Genomic DNA, 21,373 nt, shown 5'->3' with positions numbered 1-21,373 from the left:
CAACTTCATCCTGAAGAGAGTCTTGTTCATCCTTAAGGGCCTCCCGTTCAGCTTTCAGGGCGTCCCTCTCATTTGCCAGAGCGTCTTTCTCAGTTTTCAAGGCGGCAGTTTCTTTCTCTGACTCGTTCAGCTTAGACACAAGCTTCGCATTTTTGGCCTCAAGTCGGCTCTCTGCTTCAACGGATCTTTTAAGGCAAGCAGAGAGAGACTTGAGCTTCTTGTTCAGAACCTCAATAGTCTTCTGAAAGGTGAACATCCCAAATAGAGTCTGCATAGAGGAAGGGACGTTCTGGTCAAGTCGGCCACTAAATAGTTAAAATAGAAAAGAGACGTATCTCAATAAGAAGAAAAGTTACCTCAACATCAGCTGCTGGGAACCACCGGTACATCTCACCAAAGGTTATCTTATTCTGGATTTTAAGATCCTTGTGAGTCCAGAAACCCTTGTAGAAAGCAAAAGAAGTGAGGGAGTCCTGGTATAAAGAATCTGTAGGGCCAATGGTCGAGCCATCTTCATAGCTGAGCAGAGGGCGCCATGGAAGAACAGAAGGTGCTGGACCAAAGGTTCTAGTAGATTCACCCTCTGGAATGAAAAGCTGAGGTGGAGGCATGGGTTCAGTGATCTTGAAAGAAGCCATCCTGGTCCTCCGAGCTGGTGGGACGTCGTTATGGTCATGACCGCCCTCAGGCATTGACCTTTTTCCCAGACTTTTCTCTGACATACCAGCTCTAACTGGAGGAAACCCTCCATTATTCTAAGATCCCCCAGCATCTTGAGTGCTCTCTGAGGAAGTGTCAGACAGAATGTTTGAAGGCACATTGGTAGGAGCAGCAGGATGGGCCTCAGCAGAATGATCCATACCACGGGTCCCAGCAGGGATGGATGCAGAAGGCCCGTCAGCAGAATGATCTGCGACTTGAGTTATAACTGGAACAGTCATAACCTGTTCCGGAGCTGAGACAGCTGAGGTGGATGATGTGGTAGCAGGTGTAGAGGAAGGTATGGTAACAGGAGCAACAGAAGAGATGAGAGCAGATGCCTCCTCCTGCTGAAAGATGGAATCTGAATGCTTTCTATTGTAGATCCTAGGAGAGATATGTCAGAGAGGTTGCCAGGAGTGAGCAATTCTGTAGCTGAAGGGACGTTGTTCAACACACTCTCTTGTAAGATGTCTAGCCTGGCCCTGCAAATGCTATAAACTAGTTCATCATGAGGTATTTGAAGGCATCTACAAAGAAAAGTACAAAAACGGGGAAGGTAACTTTCAAAGTGGCATTCAGTGGGATGCGTTTTCAGTTTTTTATAACCAAAAACAGAGCATACTCCAAAGGTGGAGGGGATAGAGAAAGATTGGCTGAACGGAGTCCGCCAATTCCCACTGACCCCAATCAAGTTTTGTCTCTAACCTTTTTCAAAGGAGTTCTTGTCCGTACAGATCGATCGTTTTTCAATAGGAAATAAATGATAGTACAGCTCACTATGTTTGATTTTGTTAACTCGGTAACAGAGGAGGAGTTCAATGACGTCAAGATTGAGACCCTTGTCACGGTTCAAGAGCAGAAGGACTGAAATTACCATAAGGAAGTTAAGGTTAACTTGCAGAGGGCAAAACCCTAATTTGCTGAAGATATAGCAGAAAAATGGATGTAAGGGGAACCTAATTACGTTTAAGTGGACGGCAGAGAATAAAATCTCCCCAGGAAGGAGACCCTCACCAGAGCTCCCATCCAGGTTTGTGGGGTAGATCCTGAGAGGAACGTCATTGGGAATGCTATTTTTGGAACGAATGGCATTCAAATTAAGGGGAGCCATGGAGAAGGGGAGGAATTTCTGATAATGAAGGTTTTTCTTTAAAAAAGAATAGTAAAAAAAACTGACCCTGAGGAAGGAGTTTGTGAAGTACTCTGCAACAGCACAAGAGCCAAATCGCGAAGGAAAAACTCGCCAAAGAAACTGAAGAAAGATCGCCGAAAAATGCAGGAAGATGACAGAAGAGACCCAAGAAGACAACAACAGAGGATAAAAGTAAGATATGTTAAAGGAAGACAAGGATTGAGAGGATTAGGGTTTTTAAAGAGAAGAAATGGAGGTGACACAGAATTCGAAAGGTTAAGGTAAAAGTGGCATAGCAGATCTCGGAGTCTGGGTCTTCGTGCCAGCCGTTCAATTCCCTATGTCATCACTCCTAGCCGTCAAACCAAGATTGTGTCTTTTCAATAATCTCACCCTAATTAATTAAGGGAAATATTATGGGGGCAGATGAAGACACCAAAAGTGACCCGGGCTTGGTATGATTCATATTGCTAAGAACGGGTCGGATATGGGCAACCAAGATGGAGCAAGTCCTCGCTGAATGGGCCCAGGTCCAGGAAGTCATTAAGGAAGCCGGCATTGTGATGAAAGGAGTTGGGCCCAAGCAAAAGGAAAGAAGATAGGTCCAGCCCAGGAGTGATTGTAACCATCTATAAATAGACGGAAATGAGAGGGAAAAGTGGTTGGAAAATATTTTGGAAGTGTAAAGTTTCTCTCTCTATAATTGGGGAAAATTCTTTGTGCTTTCAGGTGCTTTATAAGGTTAATAACATCTTTTTATGTAAATATTCTCTACAGGTGGGGGTCATTGAGCCCATGCCCCTATCTTAGGGGGAGTGTAATTATACCCTATTTCGACTATAGTGTGTAATTAGCACAAATTTAAGAGGGTGCGAGTAGTAATTTAATCATAAATTAGGCTTAGAAAGGTCATTTTAGGCCTTGGAATATCTTTAGCCGAGTATAATTTGATTATAAAACCATAATAAAAGTAAATAAATAAATAAAAATAGTTGTTTTGCTTGAAAATTGGAATGTGGCCCTACCTCATCACCAAAACGCCAGTAATGAACTTTATTTTTTTGAAGAAAAAAAAAAAAAACCTTTATTTTACTTCGGTGGCTACTAACTTAACCCACCACCAATTTGTGTTGAATCGAGATTGGGATAAACTCCAAAGGAATAGTCTATTGACAAATACACCCTCTCACATTTTGAAGATTAAAAATTCGAATCCCATTGAACCAATCCCAAATTTTATTTCCTAAATTTTTTTTACTATAATTACTCACATGTGGGAAAAGATCATGTAGCCTGCCTCACCAATGCAAGTCCAAGTGATGTATTTTCTTTTACTTCGGTAGCCGCTAACTTGTGTTGAATTGAGATTAGTATAAACCCGGAAGGGTTAGCCAATTTACAAAGACACCGGAGTTATTAAATCCCTTCGTCTCACCCAATACATATGGAACGAGAGGATTATATGTGTCCAATTGTGATTATGTCATATTTTAAAAGTCAAACATCACAATAGTCCAAATAATAATAATAATAATAGTAGTAGTAGAGAGCTGTTATTAGCATTCTAAGATTGTACCCTGACACTCCACTTTTATTTATTCGGCTCTCTAAATAAAAAATAATATATAGTTTCCATCTCTTTTCTTTCTATCTTTGTAGGTCTTTTTTTTTTACTCTAACTAAATCATGAGGCCTATCATCAAATTACTCTCTTGTCTTTCTCTTTTGTATGTTTCATGTTTTTACTCTAATTGAATCATGAACACCTAACATCCACCATTTACAAATACCTATTTATCAAATATTAGTTATTTCGTGTACTAATAGCCAATGAGTTATGTATAATTCTGGCAAATTTACGTCACTTAGTCTTCTTCAGTCAAATTTTGAGATTAGATGGAATAAATAAATAAATAAATAGTAGGAATTAAGAACATTGAATTTATATTTCTATCAAGAAATAAAGCTATCACCAACAGGCTTGTGACCTAGTGATATAAGGCTCCTACTTTCCAAAGGGAGGTCAGGAGTTCGAACCTCAATGGAGACAGTGTGAAAAAAAAAGATGAAGCTATCAAAGTTGGGAAAAGTAAAAGTTATATATACTTACTAGGCAATTTAAAAAATAAATAAATAAATAAATAATCTAAAATTGAAAAGCTATGGAAGAAAAAAAAAAATGACTTAGATGGCATATACACTACACAATTTATGATTATAATCTTTGACATTTCTATTATGTCATGTTTGTTTTGTTGTCCTCATTTTCATCGTCAATATTGTTTAAATAATTTTGTTTCATCTCCATTCTTTCACTGTTACGGGTTCTTTTCCAATTTGACAATAAATTGTGTTTTAATATATTTAGGGCAATCTAGATGCTAATAGAAGAGGAAAGATGGTAGGGAGAGGAGGTAAAGATGAGTGAAAGAGAAACAACAGGAACATGAAGAGTGAATCCTACCAAAGAGGAGGGGGGTATGCATTGAAACAATTTTGAGGTCATTTTTCTCATTTATTTTATATATATATATATATATATATATATATATATATATATTTAAGTGGAGTGCCTTAAGTATAATCTTGGAATGCCAATATCAGCCTCCCTAATAATAATAATAATAATAATAATAATAAGAAATAAAGAAAGATAGGGTTAGAGATGCGTTGGGCCCACCTGAATTTAAAAGATCAAAGAGCAGCTGGTGGGGGTTTGATTCTCATAGATTCTAAGCAGCGCCGAGGTGGCATAAGTCATCCTTAGAGAGGGTTTGAAACTGCTCAGTTGTTGGGGCTACCCAAAAGGAGGTAGAAGGAGACTGTAAATCTGTGATTATGCTTAGACCACAAGTAGGGGTAGGAATTCGCATTCATAGGTTATAATTACGTCATACCAATTAAATACAACATGAAATTGTAGCAACCATAATCGCCATTTTCTTTAAAATAAATAAATAAATAAAAATAAAAACCTTGAATTCCTAAAATAGTTCTTATGCCATAAATATTTCAGACTCAGTGCCTAGAACCATACAATTTAGCTAGTAATACCAACGGGCCAGTGGCCTAGCGGTATCAGTCTCTTACTTCCCAAAGGGAGGTCAAGGGTTAAAGTCTCGAAAGAGACGTGTGCGTGAGTACCAACTAGGGAAAAAAAAAAAATCAGCTAGTAATGTACACTTCAAACAAGATAATTTACAACACAATTGCGAACTACAACATGAGATAATTTATATAGACATGAGTAGAAGCCCTCAATTATGGTTTTTATGCTCTCTCTTCTTCTACAGTTGTGTACTTCTGCAGAGCTTTCCAATATCTTAAACAAGAAGGATTCGAATGGATTGCCCGTAAAACCCATTTCTGAGACTCCACAACAGACATAGAGTCAGAAATATCTTTCGATTGTCTTGAAAGCAAATGCATCTGAAAAAGAATTTCCGCGGGCATCATCTCTGTGAGAAACATGGTGCAAGTTAGAAAAATACTCACAATATAGGATAGAAAGTTACAGTTTTATCCATCCGAGATAACAACTTTAGAACCACATATTCACACAGATAGGAAGGTTAGGCAGCAAGCAGTGCGGTGCCCATTAGCCAGTGTGTGTTCAAAGTTTAATAGAGCATACTACCAAAGGTCCATGTCCTCTTATTATAACTTGACATCAAAATCACAGTCCCTGATGTCAGATAAATTACATTGGGGAACATGTTATGCATAAACCTATTGACCATGTGGCCATCAACCCATGCAGGTACAGGGTTACTCCCTGACCACAAGGCTCAACCATCATCTTGGTTTTTAAACAGTGGAGGATTAGTAAAACAAGATGGGGAAGAAAATAGAAACCAATACAGCAACCCACTTCTTACATAATAAACAGAGGTAATTATAATGTTAATGGTGGCTAGAGTAAAATGTTAATGGTTCATCATGACCCTTTTCTACTCTAAGGTATATCAACCAAGGAATAATGTATTACTAGTTCATCTGCAGGGCCTAATTATAGCTCATTGAATGATGGAGAAGTGAATCACGTTAAACATCTATCGTATATGTACATATATATGGAAAAAAAAAAATCCAAACCTGGTGGCCAAGAAAACCATTCAAGATGAATATTTTTCTCCCATTTTGCTCTAGAGCCAAGGCTACCTTCTGCTTGCGCCAGCAACAGTGAGACAATAGGTAAGGTAATGACAGAAGTTTCTTTAGCTTTCTTGAGACTTCTAATAGCAAGTGACAAGAACTGCGAATCACACTGCTGTCTAGCAATTTCCATACAGATGGCACCTGTATCCATAAAAAATAATAATAATTTCAATTATCATGATGAGAGAGTAAAACAACGAGGTATTTGTTTAGCTCGCTTTTAACCCAATTAAAACATTCCAACATTTTAGTTTAAGATAGATGTGCTATGAACTACTTCTAGAAAAAACCAATTAACTATGGCCACAGAAACTACTCTAGATATCACAAAAGATTGAGAAAACGCACAAAAAATTTCATTACGGAGAGAGAAATTGGAGAACATACCCTACCACCCTGGTTTGATGAAAATGATTTTGAAATTTTTTCCAGTTAAGCTAATTTTTATACAATGACATAGAAGTCAAACTACTAATTATGCACCTAACTGATGTATCAAAGCATTTTACTTCTTTCCCCCTTCCCCCTAGAAAGCGAGGAAAAAAAAAAAAAAAAAAGGTTTATTAGAACAATAACGTCGTTCTTTGAAGTTTTTTTTTCTCTCTCATTCTTTAAGAAAACCAACAGAGTGGGAATATTGGAAGCAATCGACATTAAATCACATGAATGTGATGAAAAATACAAAGTTACAATCATTTAGTATATATATACCGTGACAAAGAAGGAGACAGCTCTCAGCACCGGCCAATGAACAAGCTTGCGCAAGAAATTTTTCCGCAGAAAGAAAATCCTGGGTCCATATAGCAACCAGACCCTGCACCAAATTAAATATAGCCATCCACATATTCTGTGAATTCTTGATCTCTTTTGAATTCTTGATCTCTTTTGAGCATTCCTTGAACCCCAGCTCTAATAAATTTGAATCAGTCTGCAGGTTATATCGAGATTCAATAAATTTAAGAGATATCCATCCAATATGACAATCTGTTTTAAGCTCCAAGCATCTACTATACTGTGTGTGTAGGTTAACAATTTTATCTTCTGCAGCATAGGCACGGCACAGTAGCAAGTGTGCAAAAAAGAGACGATCATCAGGAACCAAAAGCCCTGAAGCAATTTCTGCTTTCTGGATACAGCCAATGTGATCTCCATCTTGCAAACTAAGCTCAGAAGCACAAAGTAGAAGCTGGAACTTTTGATATTGACAAGGCATTTCATTCTTTGAATACGATTGAGTGGAAAGAGAAACACTAATCAGTCGCTCAAGCATTATACAAAGATGTCGTGGAAATCTTTCTTCACGCGCCTTCTGTAAATAATTAAGTATCAGCAAGTATCGTACATTATGGTTCCATGGTTCTTGATGCAACCACCTGTAATTAAGAATAAGCCATCCAAACTTAAGAAATGAAGTTAAACAGGTTATAAAAGAGCAACTGACCATGTTCATCAACACCGGAGTCACTTAAAAAAATCTTGAACTAAAAACATGGAACTAAAAAACAAAACAACTTATGGAAGTGAAAAAGAAGCTACGGAAACTAGCAAACTGAATGACCTAATCCATCAAAATTTCAGCACCCACGCCACTTTATTAAAACCAAAAGGACTTATTGCTCGAGGACAAGCTAAAACACAACTTTTTCTAAATAAAAAATCATTAAACAATATGACACTGTGCAGGAAAGGGAAGAAAATGAGTCTAAAGGCAAAGGGGATTAAAGATATGTACTTTTGCAGTTGTCCCATTGCTCCCAGTCCATTCAGGCACTGGTATCTACAGGTCGGGACACAGAACTTCTTGTTCCAGTTTCCTGTGCTATAGCAGGCAATTGCTCCAGCACCAAGGATCTCACATGCTGATTTTAGACCCTCTTCCTTTGGACAGTCAGAAGGGCTTGCAATGAAGCACCTGGTTGCAATATGAGCGTCTTCCCATTCTTTAGTGGATAGTAAGAGATAACCAAGTAGATTCCTGTTAACAGCAGTTCAGCAAATTTGTCAGAGAACTAAAAAATGACAATATAATAATATAAAACAATATTAATAAGGTTTACAGAATTTGTGTGTCAACAACATAAATATAGGAAACAAAGTACCCACAAATTCAGCCAAAATAATATAGAAATAAAAAATCATACAATGAACACAGCTTTAATGAGGATGTCATCGCAACAAGTAACAAGAGAGAAATCTGACCAAGAAAGTTGGGTTATATACAAGTGAGAAAGATTGACGGTCCACAATGAGGACATTCCAAGGATTAGGGTTGAACAAAAAAGACATTATGTGAGGTTGTAAGAGAAGACATTGGCAAGTGGTTTAATAAAAATAAACCCTAGATAGAAAAGAGAGGAGGAACAGTATGAAAATAGCAAATCCCAAAGTTTGGGGGAAACACTCTTCTTTGAGTTGAGTTAAGCAATGTGAAACAAAGGCTTATACTATAACAGGAAGAAGCAATTGTTCGAACTGAAGGACCCTATTTGGGGGAAAACACTCTTCTTTGAGTTAGTTAAGCAATGTGCAACAAAGGCTTATACTATAACAGGAAGAAGCAATTGTTCGAACTGAAGGACCCTAAAAGGCCAGGAAGAAGGGAAGAAAGTATCACAGATTTAATAATTTAAAATGAAAAAATAAAAATAAAAAATAAAAAACTGAATTATAAGGCAGAGCTGAATTGCACTAAAAATCAAGACGTGGCATGTTCAAAGTAACTAGGTTGGCATGAAGTAAATGTTATTATTATTACTTTTTTTTTAATAAAAAAAATTAGTTTCCAAAGTAAGTTATTAAATTCTGCAGTAGCTTTCTATTTCACTTCCCATCCCCCCAACAACAAAAAATAAACAAATTCTCACAAAAAGAAAAAAGAAAAAGAAAATTCATATCTGCATGTTCAGCTTATAGAATTTTTGCAAGAGGAAGGAAAAAAAAAATAAAAAAAAAGCTCTAATAAATTTGTATGTCATGTAACGATGTTAGAATTAACTTTATTTTTCAATTTCTAATGTGGTTTTAATTATATTTAATTCTTATTCTATCTTCACATATTATTTTTGACATGTATTTTTAGGAAGCTTAAACGCATGCACTGTAATATTGACTGGGTTAAGGGTTAAGGCAACATAAATTAAGTAGAGCCAGTACTACTTGTCACTGTCATTAGCTCCTATATTAAATCAGGAAATGTTGAACTAGAAGACATCTGTGCTAGTGTCAGTCCTTAAGTTGCTTTGTGATCCATGAATGAATCGTTCACTGTTGAAAATTTGCTAACTCTTCCATATCTTGTGATGGACTAAAGCAGCAAACAATGAGAATAGAACAATATAGGGATACACCGGGTCAGAGAGAAAAGGTTGACAAACTACTATGATCTATAGATAACCCATGTATATATCTAAAACCAATGAGAAAAGAATGGGTTGATTCTGAATTGGCTTGTAGTTGTAGTCCTTTAGCTTATCTAGTGAGTGGCCTTCCTATATGCATGTGCTTGCTAAAATGCCACCTTTGATCAGGATAAGGCCAAGCCGATAACAAGATACGCAAAGGAAAAACCCCAATTCCACATTCAGAGAGATTTTATTTTAGATTGCCTGAAGCCCTAACAAGAAATCAAACCAAAACACTATGTGCCTAAAGCAACCTTTCAGCTAAAACGAGCTACTTACTAAAATAACAGTAACAAGCATCCTCTTTATCAACATCAAGTTTCTCATTCTCAGTTTAGAAAGACTGCAACTAGCACACTACAATTGAACTAGCAGATTACAGAAAAAGGCTAGCCACTAGCACTTTACTACTATAACAGAAAAAAGTAAAGGCTCTTCTCCTAGCAAGACTCCGTCCATATCCATACTAGCAGTTATACTTAGTTTTCCATTTCTATCATTTGCTTGAGACCTTAAATTCAGCTCCCCGTTAAAATAGGTTTTCGGTCATAATCAAGATATGTCAAAGGCAAATCAGAATAGTCAGTAGCTGTCCTAGCAGGTAAACAACCCCTTTGTCCCATAAAATACCCAGTCCGAGTATGAATGCTTCTATCAAAAGCATATAGGTGGTATGACCGTATGGGGCTGAACAAGTTCCCCGTACAAATAAATGGGACATCAATGTAACCTATTCTCTTTACAAATTACATCTACCTTATCAAACCACTGTTAGGGAACATGTGAAGAGCTTTTCTAAGATGATTCACTCCATTTTGAATCCCAAGGCAGTCTTTATATCCATGTTTGACCTGCAAAACCGGAAAATAATAATAATAATAATAATAACAGATCATTGTCCACTTCATATTTGGTATGCCATAAAATAAAACCAACCTCAGCCATGTGTAAGATGCTCAAATGCCACAACTGGAATAAGAAACTTACTAATTTAACAAGTGCTATCAAGAAGTACATCCCAGTGATATCTTCATGAGATGCAAGAACACCACGACTGCTTGAAACAACTGACTCAAGTTGATTACTTTGATCTAAAGCATGAATAGCAGAGACTACAAAACTAACTTTTGAACTCTGAAATAGGGCTTTTGGCATTTTAAGAATGCTAATAATTGCCAATTCCTGTCCAGAAATATAATACAGCAATCTGCAGATAAAACTTATTAGGCCAGCCCAAGATGTCTGTTCCATTGACAAAACACTTGCAGCTAAACTTCTTGCCACAGAGAGAGACAGGTCATTCTTGCCGAGTTGCCATAAAGATAAAGCGTATATCTGCAAACCTTCTGAATCGAGTGGACCTATGAAACAAAATGAAGGATAAGATGAGATTGAAAATGAAAAAAAAAAAAAAAACAATACTTGCCTGCTTACCGGTGACTAGGAACCTCTTTCTCACCACTGATGTGGCACAATGATAGAATGACAAGTGTCCATTTTGAATTTAAAATATGTATTAAAAAAAAAAATTAATTAAAAAAAATTATATTTTTCTCATCCTAATTATTTTTTTTATTTTATTTTTTGATAAGTTAAAAGAGTCTATATGATTTTTTTTTTTTTTTTTTTTTTTTCCTAATTGTTACTCACACACACTTGTCTCTTCTGAGACTTAAACCCCTGACCTCCCTTTAGGAGGTAAGAGACTGATACCATTAGACCACTACTGGCCCGTTGATAATAATTATTTAAATTCAAAATAAACATGTGCAATTCTATCATTGTGCCACATTGGTGGTGAGGAGGAGATTCCTACTCACCGGTGAGTAGGCAACCATTGTTCAAAAATTACAATAACTAGTGGTACTTTGTCACCTTCCAAAGTAGAAGGTCGAGAGTTCAAGTACACACAGGGCAAAAGTGATTGTGTGAGTTTCTTGCCAAGGTAAAAAGATAAATAAAAAATTACAAGCAACATATAATAAAATTGGATCTGAAAATCTAACCTATAAGTCTTTCTAATGCTTTTATTTAATTAGTTTAGACAATTATAACAAGGAAAATATTCTAACTGGTACAATTACAAAGTGCTAAATTTTTATGATGACCACATAGCTTCCTTCTCATTATTCATATGAGTTGAAATGATATAATGGCAGAAAAGGTACGAGCTAACAACACAATCGACTGTCACACTTGCAGAAGCTTTAAGGGTTGGACTGTATGTTGTTATGTAGGCAGAAGTAAGTAAATAGGTCTACTTGGCTTTTTGATTGATTTTGGAGTATATAATTACCGGACTGATGATTAGTCAAGTTTAACAATCAATCATCCACAGGCAAGCAATAAAGAAATAAAACAAAGGTAAGAGAAAAGAGACAACCGGAATTTTACTTCAAAAACCATAAATCAGGAGATACCATGGAGACCTATGTCTCAAGTAAGCCAATCCTATACAAATTCAAAAGAAGTACAAGCGTATTGATCTGACAAAGACTTACACCTGATCACTTGACCAAACACAACTGCTGCAAGTACCTCAAATGCGCTAACAGTTACAACTCAGTGCCTTTGAGCCCAGCAGTTGTGTGCCCGACTTACACCTGCTCTTTCAAGTTTAGTCGCTGCTAATCTGCCACTGCTATCAACTCCCTCAATGTATCTTTCTTCAGAGAGATTGCTCACCAACCCTAGACAGGTTTTCATAGAAACCCTAAATAGCCTTTTATAAGGTTTAAAGATCCTTTTCAAAGTCCTAGAATGATTAGAAATCAAGTTGAAAAGTTTGGAGACTTTGTACATGTTTTTGATAAATTGAAAATAAACTGAGTTAAATAACTTTTCACTCGGGACAAAGGTCTGTCAGTGCAGTTGTGAAAGTGTACCAATGCACATGTTTCTGGAACTCAATCTTGTGCAGTTGAAAAGTTTGGAGACTTTGGACAAGTTTTTGATAAATTGAAAATAAACTGAGTGTTCAAAACTTTTCACTCAAGGCAAAGGTGTGTCAGTGAACCCAATATTGTGCAGTTTAACAGGATATATTGGTGCCCTTAAAAGTGTACCAGTGTCTTCATCTCTGGTTTGCCCGAGAACTGACTTTCCAGAATTAAGATCATCATGAGATTCTAAGTACTAAAGATTTTGTAACTCCAGAAGGCAGATTGGTAAAATTTGGATTGCATTCAACACCCAATGTGGGTATCAACTCTAAACCGAACCAGACTTGTTCTAATCCAAATAAAAAATTGCTTACATTTGTAAACACTTTTAAGACTTTTAAAAAGTTAAGTCCGTTAAGGTTCTATTAAGGCTAATCAAGTTTTTCATGCCCACTGTAATCCTAAAGTCATTCACTCAAACTTGTCTTGTCCTTATGAGTGTTATTCAAGTTTATCACGACCATTGTTCCTAATCACCATGCCATCTTCATGTAGTCTTTAATCAATGCATTCAATTACATTTCTCTCAAGAAAACCGGTAGGCAAATCAACATGATTCATAGACAACCATACCAAACTCAATGCGACCAATTAAAATACACATTTTGATCACAAATTTTTTTTTTTTTATGATAAGTATACAATCACATAAATTGCCAACACAGTGACTCTAATTACTAACAATTATTTCACTCTTTTTCCTTGATAATAGGGATTGGCACTCAGCAATAAGTGAAACTGCAAAACGAAGGTGCAATGAAGTATGTAAACTACTATGAACATAATTCAGACCTTCTTTCTTTAAATCTTCACACTCTTGCACAGCATCAAGAGCATTCCTTGCCTGCAGCAAACAGATGAACAGAGGTTTACTAATATGCATCCTAAACATCAACCAAGGATAACAATCTCATTTATGTTTACCCTACAAAGCGATCTGGCTAAATTAATCGATATATCTCTGAGATGGGATTTTGGAGCATTGCCCGCCAAAGCTCTGATAGCGCATCGTGCTAGCCTATAACAGACAGCAGCAGACTGATAATCAAACCGTGACTCATAAACCAGCCCATTCATATTGTGGGATTCAGGATAATGGGGTGCACGCTGCACAGCCTGCCGGATGGCTACAAATACCTGTGACAACAATTATCTGCAGACTTACTCAAGCATACCCCTTATCAACTTCTTTCATTTTTAATCTATAATTCAGAACCATACCTGTGAAGATGAAAGGTGACCTGAAAGGAAGGCTAGTTTTGCAAGACCAATTTGGAATTCTGCAAGCTAGCCAAAAATTGGAACAGTAAGTACAATTGTGCAAGATTTCAAGAATAAAGAAACATGGTTTAAGGCCACAAGCACAAATTTAGTAAACGAACAGTACTTCAAATTTTACAGGAGGGAGGGAGAGGGAGAGAGAGAGAGAGAGGACTTACAGGCAGTATCTGCACAGCCCGTAAACAACTCTCATATGCTTCATCTGGGGTGAGCTCCCTGAGTGGGAAAAAGAAAAAAAGAAAAAATCCAGATGTAGTTTCATGTGACAATGCCAAAAGAAATCGCTTATATAACTACCCATGAAGATAACAATTTACCTAGCATTAGTATCAGCTGACATTCCTGCCCATGGTAATGCAAAAGAAGGATCTATACTTCGAGCACGATCGAATGCTTGCTGTGCCAATTGTTTCTTACCCTCTTCTCTATAAAGCTGCAGAAGATAAAGATTTATACAACTTTTGAAGGTTTGTAACACAATTTCCCAAACTTCAAAGATTTTGGGACAGTATGAAAACTATAATTGAACTGCAGAAGAAAATGTATTGCCCTGACGGCAATATATTGGCATTAAACTATAACTGTTGAAATTATGTTCAATTGGCATTAAAATAAACAAGTAACACCAATGACATGCTCAGTCAAACAACAAATGTTAAGGGTAGATAGGTTAAGTACTCAAACATATATATATATATATATATATATACCCTGCAATCCAAGTTCAGCAAATTGTGGTGGATGAACTTTGGGTGAATATTGAAGATACCTAAAGATAATGGAACATATGGAGTTGTTGAACCTTTGGGGGAAAAAAGAAAAGGAATGAAGAAGAAAACAAACAAAACGATGACCAAAGGCCAAGACCTCGGGTTATGTATTCCCCACTCTATATATGTTTCCATGAGGTACCAATCTTTTGGCCTCACATTGTGATATAAATAAGATGTAGTGGTACAATTTTAGGGCCACTAAAACTAATTGCATGGACAAGATCACTTAAAAGTAGGTATCATAATAGCAAGAAAATTGTGTCAAACAAAATTGATTCTCATGGTTCTCTCAGCACCCTTTTTAATATAATAACATTAAATTTGTGAACAATTTAAAGATTAAGATGATAAAGGAAATTTGGAGAAGTGAACCATGTATGAAGTACTTGACAAGAAATTCATTCGCACCATACATAGTAACCATTGGATGTTAAAAAGGTAGTTACCAAAAAAATTTAGCAATCACATCCAACCATCATCCATGCATAGTGTGGATGAATTTCTTGCACACCGGTGAGCAAGAGATCCTTTCTGATACATTGCATTTATTGCTGAAGTTTAGCTAAAGCTCCATATATCTCAAAATATTTAAGTTCCTAATAATGTTCGACTTCAAGAAATGAATATATACAAATGGTTGGGCAAATCCAACTGTGTTCTATTACTGCAGTATGTGATGTGTAGCTACATCTTTTAAGTACCAACTCAAAATCTCCAAGTTTGTGAAACTTATCATTCTTGGCATATATTGTACATTACAGTATGTGTGATATGACACATGAAAGTCCCACATCATGAGCAGATGTCATTGGATTTTTGGTTGTGTATACCTGCATTTGCCTCTAAGGGATGGCTATTGGATTTTTGGTTCATGAAACCTGCTCATGATTCATCCATGTAACCTGCCCTGCCCTATCCCCATTGGAGTGGTCATGGAAGGTGTTATTCAAGTAGGGCCAGGTTCATGAAAAGGAAGTCAGACCCAACACTGGTTCAAAGTAGCATTAGGTTGACAAAGACTACGCTGAACCACCGCAATTGTATACCAGTTTTTTTTTAAATACCCTCCCTTGAAAAAAATTATAAAACTCATCCTTCAGTGTATTAATATAATCTAAGGTTCTTATGCAAAGCATATTGTCCGCATCTTCCACCTCCAAATCACTGTCACTGACTCGCTGCCTATTGCCTCCATGTCTCATCCCTGCATCAAATATAGCCGTCACCTCTCTCTCTCTCTCTCTCTCTCTCTCTCTCTCTCTTCCTCTGGCTTTGAATCCTTATTTGATTATCAAAGTGTGGAAAAAACGACAAAAACTGGGTATATTTGTGCATAGGTAGAAACGGGAACTGTAATATGTACAATGGAATATGCTCTGATACCAATTGCGAAATCCAAGGACCAAGACCTGATGCTCTAGGACATCAGAATATGCTACACTTTATTTAGACCTAGAAGGGGCATGAATAGGTCTTTTGCGAGCTTCGATAATTTTTACTCAATTTCAGTTTTAACAATCAACTGGAAGTTTAATTTATCAATCAACAAGCATGTAATAACAGGTAAAGGGCAAAAATATAAAGTAAAAAAATTCCACATGCATAAACACTGAATTTTATGTTGAAACTCCAACGCAAAAAAGAAAGGGACCTAAACCAAGAAAATCAAATCCACTATGAGAAAGAGATTTACACAAAGTTAACAGTTCCCAAACACCAGAAATCCTAGTTATCTCTTAACACTTAGGAGGCATGGACACTTGTACCAATAAGTCATATCCGTGTCAAACACCAACACTTCATAGACGCTCCTAGACAGTGTCGGACACTTCATGTAGCGTGTTCATACTTTAAAAATAAATTTAATTATTTTGGACACTTAGCCGACACTTCCTAGACAAATGGCCAACACTTCCTGGACATTCGTGTTCATACTTTAAAAACAAATTTAATTATTTTGGACACTTGGCCAACACTTCCTAGACAAATGGCCAACACTTCCTGGACATTCCTAACACAAGTCTATATATAAATATATTTTTTATAAGTACCACAAGGCTTATATAACACAAATACATACAGAATAGCCATGTTCTAGGATCTTGAAAATAATATGAACACACTTCAAAGTGTCAACTATTTTCTTCAAGAAAAATTGGCACTATACACATGGTCAAAAGACTCACAATTCACATGTGAAGCCTAGAATGATAATTTTTCCACATGGAACAAAAACACAATCGTAATGACAAAGCAGTGGAATAGTAGCACATATGATATAAAAATCATTACAATAATCGCACAACTTCATCTTCTAGATTATGTGAGTACTCTTAGTATAGAAATTAAAAATTAACTAAAATTCTATAATAGTCATACTAAATAGATCTATATTAAAAATAAAAAATAAAAATAAAAAAAAAAAAATTAATTTATATATAGTTGTGTCCACATCGTATCCCTCTCATACTTTTCTACGATTTAATGTGTTGACATATCCTTGTCGTATCGTGCCCATATCCCATGTCCGTGTCTATGCTATTTAGCTTAACACATCGGCTCATGTGATCCACTTCTCCAATCCATGATTTGATCTCTAATGACTAGTTGTTCAATCCTTTGATGTGTAGGTGTTACCAATCTTTAAGTATTCGATGAAGCTCCTTGCCTTACAAAGCAATCACACAATATAACAAGGTATTCTATGATGACTCACTTATGATAAAAATAAAGCTCTCAGTCTCCCTCACAATTGTGTAGTTGTGTCTCTTATATTTTTCAGATGTTTAAAGAACCCTAAGAAACCTCTTTTTTATATTGTTAGAGTGATAAAAATAGATTAGGAACGTTTTGGATGAGTTTTGGAAAGTTTAGAAACCTTATCAGACTTGCAAACACGTCTTTTATCGACTTTGGGCGTCCGTTCAATTGATTGATAAATTGGTCAACACCTTCTAGATTTTCCTCAATCGATCTAGATATTGTTGTGTAGCATCGATGGATTAAGATTCAGGTTCGATCATTCGTTCTTTACTACTGAACCTTACTACAAATATTCTGACTTCAGACACTTCATTGAGGAGTTACACAGATTTGGTATTAGGCACATCGAACTCTTTCTTTTCTACTGAACCTGACTACAAATAGTCCGACTTCAGACACTTCATTGGGGGGTTAAACGGATTGGAATTAGGCATGTAATATATAGTTGGAAGGTCTTTGTTTCCAAATATATAAAGAGGTGCAACTTAAATATATAAATCCTTCAACAATTCCTAATGAAACAATATTTGACTTTTAATTTATAATATTAGAACTAATTAAAATTAGTTTTAAATTTAACCCAAATTAATTCCAAGTTTCCTAATTTATTCACTCTGAATCATATGGGCCTCTTAGGTTACTTGCCTCACTTGCCTTCTCTATATTGTGTGATTGATGAACATTGAAGCAAGATCTCGATACAATCCTTTGGTTCAGTCTTCAATCTTCAATCTACAATCATAACTTCAATGTCCAATTGTCCATACAAACCTTCCACTATAGTGACACCACATATAAACCATGACACAACTTTTGCTCATGGAATATATACCAACACATACACATCTTAGTCACAGGAAAGCTGCCTTACCATAATTTGGTACTTTGGTGCATCTACCATTAGTGGGTTGAGATTCATCTTAGGAAAAAATGGAGTGAGACACGTGCAAATTGAGGTAGCAATTGGGGATGAGACAGAAAGCACCAAAAAGATAAATACTTGATGGGGTCAAAGTGAGGGTTTGCCAGTCGGTTTCAGCCACGATAAAGGGGATAAAGGGGCCTTATCACATACCCGCCTTCTTGTCATCCCCATTTGCTTCAAACCCGAGCATGAGTATTGTTTAACGCAAGACTGGATCACCCGTATTTAGATTTCCTACAGAACAAGACAAGTTCTGGCCAGCCTTTACCTAAACTCAGCCCCAATCTATTGACAAGCAAATTAATGAAGTGAGAATATACTTTTGACCCAAAAAAAAAAAAAAATGCATTTCTTCTTATTTTTTAATTTAGCAAGACATTGTATATCTTCAATAAATAGTGTTTTTCTTATTTTCTGACAGTTCTAGAATATAACTCAGAAGTAACCAAGTGGGATTCCCTTTCTCGTTACAAAACAAAATGTTCACATCAATAAGAGAAAATTTTCCTGAGATTGATGTGGTGCCCAACCTTTCCGAGATATGCCCACGCAACAGCTAGAGATATATCCAGTTGCAGCCCACGTATAAAAGCATGTTGTTGCAATGCACTATGCCTAGATAAGCATCCCAATGTTACCCAGAACTCATTATTACCACCCTCAAGTAACAAGCCCCCCAAGGACATCTTCTCAGGTAACTGCCTGGTGGATAAGATTAAGATGGTCAATTGAGATAGCAAATGTTCCATATGTGATGATTTATTTAACGGGGAAAGAATAACTAAGATCTTACCATGAATTTATGTCCTCTTTACCATTTTCCCTCAAAGAGCAAATGAGATCTGAAGTGACTGCAATATCGGTATAGATATTAGCTTGCAATGGGGCCAAGTGCAAGGCCCGTTGATACGAGCGACTGGCAGATACTGCAGCTAAATAACAGGTCCTTTTCCAGGAAAGAATGGAAATATTGAAAGCTTCCTGATCAGTTTCTAAACCACAGCCTTCCTCCATCCACGGATAACATTTTGCATATGTAAGCTAACATAGAGTGAAACAAACAGTAAATTAGACCATTCAAGTCATAAGCATCTTATGTTGAACACAAAATATAGCCTCACATGGAAAAGCACAAAATTCCAGGTAATGACAAATGAATGAAATAAATAAACAAATGCAAGCAACAATAAAATGAAATACATAGAACAATAAGAAGATAACCCTTCAGATTATATACCTGAATATCACCATGCAACTTCCAAATACATGATATATTTCCAGCCAAGCAGGCACATGCTTTTGCAACTTTGCATGCCTCCTACAATTACAAAGGAACTTTAACAATTTTGTCCCTGGGAAATGTGGAAGCTTGAGAGGCAGGTATGTTTTCTACATTTACAAAATAACTAACCTCTAACAATGAAGCTCCCCATCTAAATGCACCTGAATTTACACATTCCTTTGAAAGACAAAGCAGCCCTGAAGCAAGCCCATAATGTGCAGAAACATTTTGAGGTGAGATCTGTAAAGCTTGCTGAAACTGCTCAACTCCCTTTATGTATAAAAATAAATAGTGACAGTTCTATTAATTATTTGTGCAACAGTATAAGACAAACACTGGAACAGCATGGGAATTATGAACTGGAGTGATATACATATATGTATATATAGTGATGAGTCTAGCATGTGCCATCTATAAGTTTCGGGATGCTTCTTAGTGATTCAACTTGATGCTTGAACCTTTTTATTTTTTTTTCTTTTACAAGAAAACGAAAAAATATATACAGGAGAAAAAAGCAAGCACCAAAAAAAGGTGGAAGAGAGTTTCTAGAAAAACAAAAAAAAGGTCCCTCCAACAATCCCCACCATTACCACCCAAAAAAAAGCTCTTGCGTGAATTTTTCTTGCATAAATTATTTTCTGATTAGAGCTAAAACATATTATTCAAAACCAAAAAGGGAAAAAGGATTGAGTGATTGAGTCTATCATTAAAACCAAGAGCATTGAATAAAAAAGATTATTGAAAAAAAAAAAATAATGCTTTCCAATCCTATTTAAAGAGAGTTGAAGATGAAGCATTGAATTTTGATGTAAAATGTAACTGATTATAGACTTATAGCTAATCAAAACTGCAAAAATCTTATAAGCGAAAGGAATATGCAAGTAAAACTAACACAGGACAAACAAGTATACCAACAAGTATTACCTTTCTAAAGGAACCAAGCATCAAAAATATGTTTCCACTTTCAACCAAAGCAAAGACTCTCGACTCCTCCAATTCAATCGCTCGCCCATATGACTGTTGAAATACCAAAAAATGTTATCCATTTAATGATCAGATACAATTTAAGCTTGTCCAAAACTTATGATATTGATAATAATAGAACTTCAGACACAGGTCCACTATAGTGCCAACAAAGTACAACATAAAGGCCAACAAGTTTTTATTCTACTGGCAGTGTGATATTCATACAATCAAAGTTAGAATTTTTTTTTTTTTTTTTTTTGATAAGTAAGACAATTCATAAAAAGCATTCAAAAGGGAATCAAAGTTAGAATATTCCAATTCAGGGAATAAGTCACCATAAAATAAAAAGCTCAGAAGAAAGAAAGATGGAAATTTTAAAGAACCTGACCAACTGGGTGATTATCCGTTGCATGTCGTCGAGTAAATATCCAAAATGAGGTTACAATAGGTACACTCTTTCTATGTCATTTTTTATTTTATTTTTAGTTTAAATAAGAGCTTAGAGAATTGGACATTTGGAGAGACACTATAGAATCAAAAGGATAAAAGATAAGTAAAAGATAGACCGAAAATGAAATTCTCTTCAAGAAACTAATTATACAAAAGGGAATGTAAGAAGATTGATAGTTAACAATTGTCGAAGAGTAAGAAGTTTCATCACCTATATTCTGTTATTCACAAGGAAGGAGAGTCATAGTTGTTAAAGGTGCGCCTAGGCTCCAAAAAAGCCCCAGCCTCATTGAGGCTCAGCTAGAGCGCCTCAACCTAATACAGGTCAGGCCCCTTCAACCAGGCTCACATAAAACCCTCAGGGTCGCGCTCTTTAGTAGGCTCTAGGCTCAAAAAAGGCACTCCTTCCATTTCTTACTTATTTACTGATCATTTTCTTTTTTTATTTAATGACTACTAAATTAAAATGTTCAATATCATAGCTTGATTCTGAATATATATATGATACCATATGTTTAAAATTTGCATGATTATAGTTTTTTATTGTTTCAGATTTTGTAATCACATTTAATGTTGTTAATGTATATGCATATGAAAG

The 21,373-nt window shown here is 36.0% G+C and overlaps 1 protein-coding gene across 3 annotated transcripts in view; it reads right to left on the bottom strand.

Annotated features, from left to right (window-relative positions):
• Positions 1-4,751: 4,751 nt before the first annotated feature.
• LOC132278521 (tetratricopeptide repeat protein SKI3) overlaps positions 4,752-21,373 on the bottom strand; it is a 31,205-nt gene continuing 14,583 nt past the window's right edge. For 2 of the 3 annotated variants that reach the window (XM_059780325.1, XM_059780327.1), the window contains 16 exons: positions 20,284-20,376; positions 19,489-19,629; positions 19,315-19,395; positions 18,871-19,118; positions 18,608-18,779; positions 13,934-14,049; positions 13,775-13,832; positions 13,557-13,622; positions 13,260-13,472; positions 13,128-13,179; positions 10,330-10,754; positions 10,150-10,244; positions 7,725-7,967; positions 6,704-7,365; positions 5,930-6,133; positions 4,752-5,292 (listed from right to left, as the gene is read on the bottom strand). In XM_059780325.1, the coding sequence (XP_059636308.1) occupies positions 5,105-5,292; positions 5,930-6,133; positions 6,704-7,365; positions 7,725-7,967; positions 10,150-10,244; positions 10,330-10,754; positions 13,128-13,179; positions 13,260-13,472; positions 13,557-13,622; positions 13,775-13,832; positions 13,934-14,049; positions 18,608-18,779; positions 18,871-19,118; positions 19,315-19,395; positions 19,489-19,629; positions 20,284-20,376 (3,057 nt within the window). In that variant the 3' untranslated portion in view covers positions 4,752-5,104. The remainder of the gene's footprint in view (positions 5,293-5,929; positions 6,134-6,703; positions 7,366-7,724; positions 7,968-10,149; positions 10,245-10,329; positions 10,755-13,127; positions 13,180-13,259; positions 13,473-13,556; positions 13,623-13,774; positions 13,833-13,933; positions 14,050-18,607; positions 18,780-18,870; positions 19,119-19,314; positions 19,396-19,488; positions 19,630-20,283; positions 20,377-21,373) is intronic. The other variant, XM_059780326.1, reaches the window with a different exon arrangement.

This window comes from Cornus florida, unplaced genomic scaffold, assembly GCF_030987335.1.
Source record: "Cornus florida cultivar Cherokee Brave unplaced genomic scaffold, ASM3098733v1 CherokeeBrave_3.0.0_Hap2_Chr10, whole genome shotgun sequence".
NCBI classification, from domain to species: Eukaryota; Viridiplantae; Streptophyta; class Magnoliopsida; order Cornales; family Cornaceae; genus Cornus; species Cornus florida.
The sequence above is the reverse complement of the archived record's forward strand: the minus strand, read 5'-3'. Positions and strand labels throughout refer to the sequence as shown.